General features: G+C 40.1%; 1 protein-coding gene across 1 annotated transcript in view; it reads right to left on the bottom strand.

The window, feature by feature from the left end:
- Positions 1 to 7,863, bottom strand: part of LOC115023572 (mitogen-activated protein kinase kinase kinase 11) — a 34,706-nt gene extending 26,843 nt beyond the window's left edge. The window contains exon 1 of the mRNA XM_029454643.1: positions 5,978 to 7,863. Coding sequence (XP_029310503.1) covers positions 5,978 to 6,734 — 757 coding nt within the window. The 5' untranslated portion in view covers positions 6,735 to 7,863. The remainder of the gene's footprint in view (positions 1 to 5,977) is intronic.
- Between the last annotated feature and the right edge of the window lie 2,399 nt (positions 7,864 to 10,262).

Consider the following 10,262-nt stretch of genomic DNA (forward strand, 5'->3'; position numbering starts at 1 on the left):
CACACACACACACACACACACACACACACACACACACACACACACTGGAGTTCATGACTAAGCGTGGGTGTGCAGTCATTGTGCAGGCTCATCTCATTTTGCACCTACAGTAGATAGTGTAGTGATACTGTATGTGAAGACACATGATACATGGGGCTGATAGACAGTATTAGACCATGGTTACTTTCTTATTAAAACTAACATGTAAGCATACGGATATCATTTGCTTAAATATTTATCTAGTTGTCTGGATACCCAAACCAAACCTAAATTCGATATAGTGCAATATTGTGACTGGACTTTACTCAAGAATGCTTGGATAGAGTTCATTATTATTTCTAATATTAATACTACCCTGAATTTAATATGGCGTTTTTGCCCTGGAAGAAAGAGAAATCGCAAAAAAACAACAATGTCATGATGATTGCCAATAAGTAGAAAAGACTAAAGTTTCTTAAGAAAATGTGCAATTAAAATGTTTTTTAAAAGTGTAATAGAAAAGTTGAAAGAAGTTGAAGTGGCAGTCGAAATACAATAAGACACTTATTTTCTTTCTTCTTGGAGATGAGATGAGAATATCAACATCATGTCTGTGTGTTAAGTACAGAGCTTTAGTCACGATGCGGTTAGCCTAGCTTAGCATAACTATAAATTGTAATTATTTTACATTTCTTGATCTACATTTTCCTATGTGTTGGTAAGTGTGTGTGTGTGTGTGTGTGTGTGTGTGTGTGTGTGTGTGTGTCCGCCCCCCCCCCCCTCGAACCAGGCTAGCTGTTTCCCCCCCTGCTTCCAGTCTTTATGCTAAGTTTAGCTAATCACCATCCTGTTCCAGCTCTGAACTTTAAGCAGCTCAATACAATATAATAGAAAAATGGAAATGGTCAAAGTGTAAGATATCAAAATACAAAAAAGAATCAGCTTCCAGAAGCTTTGATCTAAAATATACTGTTTTCATTACAAGCTTTGAAAAACCTACAGCGCAATTCTGTCCACACTCACATGTGTGAATCTCTTAAATCTCCAGATCTATCATGCTCTTTTATCTAATGTGAGCCTAAGATCTCCGGATTTCTTCCTGCATTTTCCAAACTAAAGAATAAAAGACAGTAGGAAAACAACACACACCGAGTCAGGCAAACAAACCCCCTCTGCCGTTATCACCCACCGACACTCACTGAGCCAGCAGCAACGCAGCTGAGCTCTTCCCCTGGTGGACTCTTTCTTCGCTGCCAGGATACCCCAGGCACCCCTCGAATATGCCTATCTGCAAACTGCCACTGAAGATGCAGCCATGTTTATGGATGGGTAACTTCATGACGATGCATTTTCTGCTACACTTGACATGAGGTTACGTCTCCTGCTGAATAAAAATACTTAACCTATGCATACATTTCCTCTTTACAGTGGCATGGATAAAAGGTGGTGAGCTAGTTGAGTAATTCAGTAAAGTTTGAAAGAGGAAACTTATAATTAATTAACTTCAGAGTTTAGGACAAAATGCCCCGTGGAGTTTATTTGAATGTATTCATTGTAGGTTGCTGAAATATCTCACTTCTGTGACTTTTTACACATTATCAGTTATGATGCACCAGTGTCTCATTTGTATGTACATTGTATTTCCTTCTTTGGCGTTTCCTGCTGTTTCACTGCATTTCCCAAGAATCACTTGAGTCAGTCAAGCAGCATTGCTGAATCCTGTTTTTCAAAGTATTGGTTTTCTGCAAATTATGTTCTCTGCCTTGTGGCCATTTATTTGCATGCAAACTTCCTTCTTCGTTTTAATTAAAAAACTTTACAGCCAATTCAACATCTTGGGCCAGGTGTTTTAGTGATTGAGAATAGTCAGTGGTGGACAGTAACTAACTAAGTAACTAAGTACATTTACTTTCAAGTACTGTATGTTGAGTTACTTGTTGACTTGAGTATTTCCATTTCCTGCTACTTTATAATTCTACTCCACCACAATTCAGAAGCAAATATTACTTTTTATTCCTCTACATTTATTTCAGAACTTTAGATACTTTGAAGATTGATAATACAAAATATAATAAATAAATAATTTATATATTAAAATAAAATAAATGTTAAATGACCTCCTACAGCTGCAACATTAAAGTGATTAATGCATTAATAATTGTAATGTAATAATAAAACATTATTTTATTATGTTTTATTATTTTGATGCTAATGATTTTGTACGTTTTCTTAAGTAACATTTTAAATGCAGGACATTTTATTTTATTTCTACACTGTGGTATTACTACTTTTAGTAACGCATCCAACACTGAGAATAGTAAAAGATTACAGTACAATTTTCTACACAGAAACCGTATAAACATGTCGGCTATAAAAACATCCCTTCCTAATGCTGCACATCATGCGTAGCACAATGTAGTACAATACAATAACACGTTTACATGTGTGTGCACATCCTACTTAATGATTCATAGTCTAAATATCACCCAAATTGTACAAAATAACCTTTCGCTTGGATTATTTTGTCAAACTACTATTCCCAAGAGTCAACTTTCACGCTCAGACACACAGCCTGCATAAGTATTGGATGTACCGTATGGAATATCTTATCGTTGAATAAGATAGCACGACTTCTCTCACATACACTGCTGAAGGGAAGTAGCCTACATGGAGCAGCCAAAGATTTGACTGGCAAACCGACAGCAAAAGGTTAGCCTCTCTGACATTCTTCACTGCTAAACTTCCATCTGTAGGATTTATATCGAGTTCTTTCTCTCTAATGGCCAGCTGAACTTTCTTATTGACTCATGTGTAAACTAAACTATACATGTTAAATTGTAATACGGCTGCCTTAAAGAAATACAGGTGCATGTTCAGACTTTAACAGGTTTCAAATCCCCCCAACACACACACACACACACACACACACACACACACACACACACACACACACACACACACACACACACACACACACACACACACACACACACACACACACACACACACACACTAGGGGCTCTGAATGAAAACATGCTGGTAGAGGGATGTATCAGATTTTTGTCCACTCGTGGAAATAAAAAAATAAAAAAAGGACATGTTGATCCAAGATCTAACTGTGGCTTCTTCCTGAAAATAGGCATGTGAGGTCCGGCCCAGCAAGTGCTTAGCTTGGCACTTTCCCCACCAGTTCTAACTACAGCCTCTGCAGAGTTTTATGGCGTGTTTCTGATGCCTATAGCCGCTTCTGCGTTTCTATGAAGGCTTTGTGCCGATAACCGACAGTGTAAGGACAGCAGCCGAACTGAATGACCTTTTGGAGGGCTGTTACAGATAGCAAGATTATGATATGTTCATATTTCAATACAGAAAACTTAAAAGCAGCTAAAAACTGCCAGAAAAAAAACCTATACGGTGTACTCAGCCAATCGGCGATATGTTTGTCCAATCACTTAACCGTAGCTAAAGAGCAAGGCATCTTTCTCAGGAGTTAGTAGAGAGCAAACCAGAGCTAACAGAAGAGGGAATATTGGCCTTGCATTTGCCAGGTGACCAAACACATGACTCTAAATCAATGCTAATGTTGCTCATTTGCTGGATGTGTAAATAAGCTACTGTTAGCCATAAGAACTTTGTGTGGTGATATTGCAATGTTGTGGACTCTGTTTCCTGTAAGGCGTCAGAGTGGTAAAGCCGTGGTTAAGTCATTTACATAACCAGATACTAAAACACTAGTCTGTTAAAAACAGAACAAGTTCATAGACTCTCTTCCCCAGATATGTGGACACAATAGTGAGAGATGGTGAGAGACTAGTCTCTGTTCTGCATTTACTTTCATTGGAATTCCAGTTATGGCTTCAGGCTTTGACCCAAGCGCCCCACCATGTGTTTTCTTCAATGATCCTGTTTCATCAGCATCTTCCAAAAAGGCCAAAGTGCTCCGCTGGTCATTAGCTGAAATTTGTATCTCTTGTTTACGAGCCCTTCAGGGATAATGATTATTCATACATACTAGTGGTCACTTCCTCATCTAGTGCTTTGGTGAGGCTGATATGAGGGTAAAAGACGGATCTTTTATCCTCATATCATAAAAGAGTTTTGGTTTTTTTGGGGGGGGGGAATTCCATTTCTCTAAATCCACGTTTTATATAATCAATATTTTCAGTAATGAACAAATCTTGTTAGATTTAGAAAAAAAGCCTTTGGCTGATTTCTCCCTGTATGACTGCAGAGCTCTGACGCAAAATGCCAGCTCTTGCAAGAAGAACTTGCTCCATTATTCAGAGAAATTTACACCACAAACCAAGGGTTATCATTGATGCTTTATTACATGTTGAACAGTCAGCCTAACTGCACCATAATCTGATTTTTAAACAGTGTTTCAGTGTGCATTTTTCCTTTGAAATGCCTTTATGTTGAGATGCTCTTGCACCTGTTTGTTAAACCTGTCAGCACACCCAACCACGACCATCCCCAAACACCTACCCACCCCCCCTCTATCCTCCACCACCACCACAACAGGGTATTGTTCAGTGGCATAACAGGGTTATGGCTGTATGGAGACATGTAGGAGCAGGCCAGGAACAAAGATTCAGAGATGAATTAAAAAAAGCAAGAGGCAGGAGAGCGATACGATCTCCCGGCGCACAGAGAGAGGGATTGTGTTTGTGTTGGCCGGCCTCCTATACAACATTATATTGACATAACTCAACTTTCTTTTGCGCTACAGGAGATGTTTTTTCAGTAGAGAGGTCTTACCAGGAAAGAACCTGACACAAGGGTGGAGGATTAGTGAAGGGTGAATAAAAGTGTGAGCCGAAGAGAATGGGAAGAGGAATGTGTGTGCCGTAGTCAATGTGAGATTGACAGAAACTGTTAAAAAGTGGAAAAAGATGGAAATTCTGAGTCTCGGAGAAAGGCTGAATGGGGATCCTTTCCTTTAAACAAAGTGTGAGTCAAGGGAGTTAACCTTCTAGTGCGATCCTATCCAAGGTCACATTCTCAGAATCAACAGTATTGAATGTTTTGCGGTGTCATTTGTTCCCAGTTGACAAAGGTCAGAGCGACCATGACCTCTTTGCTTTTTGGTGTGCGATCAGGCTCTGCAGTAACAGAAAGGAGCTGAAGAAAGTTGAAAATCTTTTGGACCACAACAGATATAGCCACAGAGCTGACAGGGATTATATGCTGCATGACAAGAATGATAATTAACAGAGGGAGGCTGCTGTAAAATTCAGGTGGCTCAGTGTTTAGGTTAGCTAAAAAGTACCTTTCAAGCTGAGAAAGGCACTTGTTCCGCTTCAAAATGGGGGACAGAAAGCTTTATCAGCGATATATCTCTCTGCAGTGTTAATGACAAGGCTCAATGCGTACGTGTCTGCCGGGCCCGAAACACTGATGCAAGATTTCCCCCAGCTGCCCCTGGACTGCATGAAAGTCCAAAGTGTGAGTTGTGACAGTGCGGAGACAGAAAGCCTACTCTCGAATTCCTGCTAACATAGCCTGGCATTTTGTCCAATCAACACATATTTGCATCTCTGTAGCCTTGGCCTACATTTTAGAGTCACATGACTCTAAAAAGAAGTGTTGTTGTACCACTAATCTTAGCTCTTAAAGCTTTGTCATAATCTTGAACTAAAATGGATATATATTCCCCTAAGACTGGACTTCCAATTATGGTACAGAATCAAAAGTACAGAGGTTATTCAATTTCCCAGACCCGGACTAATGACATGTTTGAGTGAACTGTACTGGAACACAGGCCTGCCGGGAGTTTAAAAAAGGTTGCCTTTGTTCTAGATGTGGCCTTGTAAACACTAAGATAACTATAGCAGATTTATATGTAGTACACCATGTTCCATCACTGCCGTGCGGCACGTTGCTGCACAGAGGGCCCAGTAAATACGTCTGTGCTCTATATTTTCATCAATCCAACACTGACAGACTGCAACTGTGTTTAAATGACAAATGACTTGCACTGCAGTCTTGAAGGACTTACTGTTGTTGGACTTGAGATCTCGATGGATGACGGGGACGATGGCCTCACTGTGCAGGTACAACATGCCTCTGGCTATCTGCACGGCCCAGTTGACCAGGACGTGCGGTGGAATGCGACGACCCGCCAGCGCCCGGCTCAACGGCCCACCTGAGGCGTACTCCATGATGAGGCACAGGTTGGGTTCCTGCAGGCAGACGCCTTTCAGGGCAATGATGTTCGGGTGAGTGAGCATGGCGAACAAACGCGCCTCCTGCCTGACGTTCTGCGCAGTCACACTGATATCCTCATCGGGGTCTTGCCGGGCTGCCTTCACGGCCACCAGCAAGCCTCTCCATGTACCGCGATACACCTTTCCAAAGCCCCCGACCCCGATGACCTCCTCCAGGCTCAGATCCCGGAAATCCAGCACGTCGGGTTCGAACTCGCTAACCACGGCCGGGCCAAGCTCGCCGACCACAGCACTGCCCGGAAGCTTCCCATATCCATTTGGCTTGAAGGAGCCGTAGTTGGATGGGAAGATGCCCACCTTGTTGTTGACCTTACCTGCCCACCAGCCCTCATCGCCTGATATCTCAGAGTCCAGAGACAGGACTTCCACCAGGTCACCTTTACGCAAGGTGAGCTCGTCTTTACAGGACGCCTCATAGTCGAATAAGGCTGTCCACACAGGGTTGGTGAAGTTCCCTTTTTGAGATTGATCCAAATTCTTCCAGTTGGACAGTGCACCACGACTGAATATGTTCTTCAGTGGCTCCATGGAGCCTCAAGCAGATGTTTAGACTGGATCTGATTTTGCACCCTAAGGGTTTGAAAATAAAGTACAAAGGAGTACTTTATTGCGCCTCGCTCCCTTTCCTGTCTTTCTTGTAGGTTCATCAGGGACCAGTGAAATGTGTTCAAAAGTTTGACCAACAAGTGGGCTGCAGGAAAGGATTCAAAGATAACTGAATGATAAGTGTCTTTCATTCGTCTTGACATTACATGCAAAGCTCTCCACTTGAAAATACAGAATCAGTTGAGATTGCTTTTGTTTGATAATGATAAGTGTTTCAAAGCCCAGAAAGGCAGCACTGTCTGAACTGAATCTCTTTCTGTTCAAGTGATGTGTGGTTTCCCAACATGGTTTGAGAACATAATCATTTCATTATTCATAATCATGTATTTAAGAGGCTATTGAGTCACCTCATGATGGGTAAATGAGCTCTTCTCTCATTCAAAATTGCCACCTGTTGAGTTCTGATTTAGAAAACTGAAAGTTTAAAGACAAATATAAAAGTATCCAAAGCTTGTGGTAAAATACTTAAAAGTATTCCGAATTACGGTTATCACTGCATGTTGCTGTCCATTTTGAGTTTTTAAGTATTTTTAGCCATTAAGTGCAGTGGCCACCACAAGCAGGAAGCGCTGCGAAGCGGAGAAGAATAGCAGGAAAGGAGCATTCAGTCCAGCCAACCAGTGTTTTACGACAAGTTTCAGGGCTAACCAGTACGCATTAGTAAACCTAAATCTCCAATAACCGCGTGTGACCGCAACTTTGCGGTGCTCCCGCAGGAAATCCTGCATCCCGTTGAGCGAGAGTATCCATACTGACGGTGTTATCAGAAGCACACCATGAGCGGGGCTTTATCGAAACATAAAAACTTAGGAACCGACGACTTTGTAACAGGAAGAGCTATCCAAACCTGCTTGACTTTATTTTCCAGAGAGTCACGCAGTAAAAACAAATCCCGTTAGTTCCTAAATGAAGTTTAGCGCGTGGCCTGGTTCAGCTCGGCGGTCTTGTTGCCACAGTCGGTATCCAAAGAGAGTATTCAGCGCAATAACTCCATCATAACTTATTATCATATCCCTCTTCCTCGGTCAATGTTCCCTCGTCAGGACCTCGAACCACTTCTACGTCTATGCTTACAGTCAGAGAGGGTGGGGTTTCAAAACTTTTTCTCTCCCAACAGGAAAGGAGTCAGATGACAGGCCACGGTCAAGCTACACATAATTCATAATTACATATCCGGTTACTGTCAAAATAAAACTTAATAATTGCAGGGAACAAAATATGAGTCAGCATGAGGAAAAAAAGCTAATTGTAACTCATAAAAAAGTGAAATATTAATACTTTCTTATCTAAAAAGTGTAACCAGTGAATGAAACAAGTAAATATGCTACTGAATTATGATGAAATCCCTATATCCTAATTAACATAGATCATGGTGGACAACAATGTCCAACTCTGAAGACACAGGATATCATCATGTATATTGAGGTATTATAATGTGGACAATAAATTCCTAAAGAAATTTCATTAATTTGTTAACTTACTGGGTGATTAGTTATCACAAATTTACTTTCATTACATTCCCCATGTACATTTTTTAAATTTTGCTTGATAAGAAAAACAAAACGAAAAAATATGATTTTAATAAACAGTAGGGGCCTACAGTATCCTACCAAGGTGAAGCGAAGTTTCAGACAAGATAATAGTCAAAAGCTACCATTTGTCAGTAATAAAGTTGGTTAGCCATCATTTATTTGACTGTCAGTGGTGTTTATGGGCTAATCATTTTTGTAAACTTGTGTGCAATCCATCTGTGTATTATGTATTTATGAGACTTTTATTTTTGAATGAATTATTTCGTGGCTATTTTCCTGCAAATCTAATCTAATATCTAATATCGAAGTGGCAATAAGTGAAGTGTTTGCCTTCAAATTAAAATAATGAAATGTGTCTCCATAAGAGAAGTAGGCTTTCATAATGTATAAATGACCAGACTAGTAATTGTATTATGTGGTTATTATTTGATGATGTGATTCTCGTTTTGTGAGGAAGCACAACACATATTTAATTTATTTTCATTTACTATGACTTTTCTCTTGACCACACGGTACATTATAGCCTTGCTTTTATTTTGAAATTCACCATAGGAGTCCTATCTGTTTATTATGGCTCACTTAACGTTGGTGATAACAGGTTAAAAAGAACCTAAAAAGAAAAAATCCTCAAAAAACATTTGTCAAAACGTAACACACAGTCTTTAATTAAATAATAACCCCATCATTTACTAAATTAAGTCACCATTTCCTGAAAGGTGCTGCACATTTAGACATTATGTCCAGTTTCTTGAGATATTTAGTTTAGAGTTATTCAGCCCAAATGCTCAAGGACAGTTAGTCATTATAAATTGTCCCCATAGCCAAAGGAAATAGGATAAAGTGCTGCTGTTAGGTTTCTGTGAGGAGAAATATGTTGAAGATTTTCTTTCGTCTGGTGTTACTTTGAACAAAAAAAGCCATTTCAAGCCTCTCCTCAAGCAACACATTTAAAAGCCTTTGGCATATGGCTGGTTCAATGTTCTTTATGTTCTTTGATGGGCTACTTATCCGACTGAGGTGAAAGATCTGTTATTGAAATTTCACTGAAGTGGAGTTGGATGTACTGCTGTACAGATCTCCTCAGGATAAAGTCAAATGTAGCTCATTTAAAAAGTTTTATTCCAGGGAGAATACTTTCACTTTCAGTATCACTGTTCTATTATGAAATACTATATAGTTCAGCAGAGTAGTTCTGCAGATTATCTTAATAACAAATGTACAAAATTGCTTTTCTGTGATGCAATGTTTATGAAAAGCATACACATTTGTTCTCCTCTGAAATGACTTACTGCAGCCAATACTGCAGTATATGGAGGCCCATTTCCACCAGGAGAAGAACATAAAAATGAATGCATTACAAAACATTTGAAAAAACACAACACATGGTAAATCAAAATGATGAGATGCTAAGCCTAAATTATGACTCATAATTGACAGACTATTTCATAATTTGGTTAGTCAAAATATTAGGATGCACCATATGCATTTATTATTTTTTCATGCATAACTTATTTTTTCTCTTTCTTGGTGGAAATGGGCCTCCATACCATCTAACACATTCTTAAAGGTGCAATGTGCAGTTTAAACTTAAAAAAAAAAAGATCTAACATTATCAACAGAATGTGACGAAGTAACAGTAGACACTTCGACGTCTAATGTCAAAGACGTCGAAGTGTCGTGTTGCAGAGATATCCACTGAAATGGGCATGCCAAGCAGCTAGCCCCGGCCCGCCCCGTCTTGTAATACCACTTGTACCAACGTGGCAGAAAAGAGGAAACAACTTCAGCTAGCGGTGCAAATTGTCCAACTCCTCGCCAGATCAGCAAACTTTTAGTTTCTGCTGTGACACAGGTTGGACCCAGCGATCCAGGCACTAGCTGCAGCCGCTGACAGGGGGGGCCATCTTCCGGAGCCGCT

This window comes from Cottoperca gobio, chromosome 18, assembly GCF_900634415.1.
Source record: "Cottoperca gobio chromosome 18, fCotGob3.1, whole genome shotgun sequence".
Lineage (NCBI taxonomy): Eukaryota > Metazoa > Chordata > Actinopteri > Perciformes > Bovichtidae > Cottoperca > Cottoperca gobio.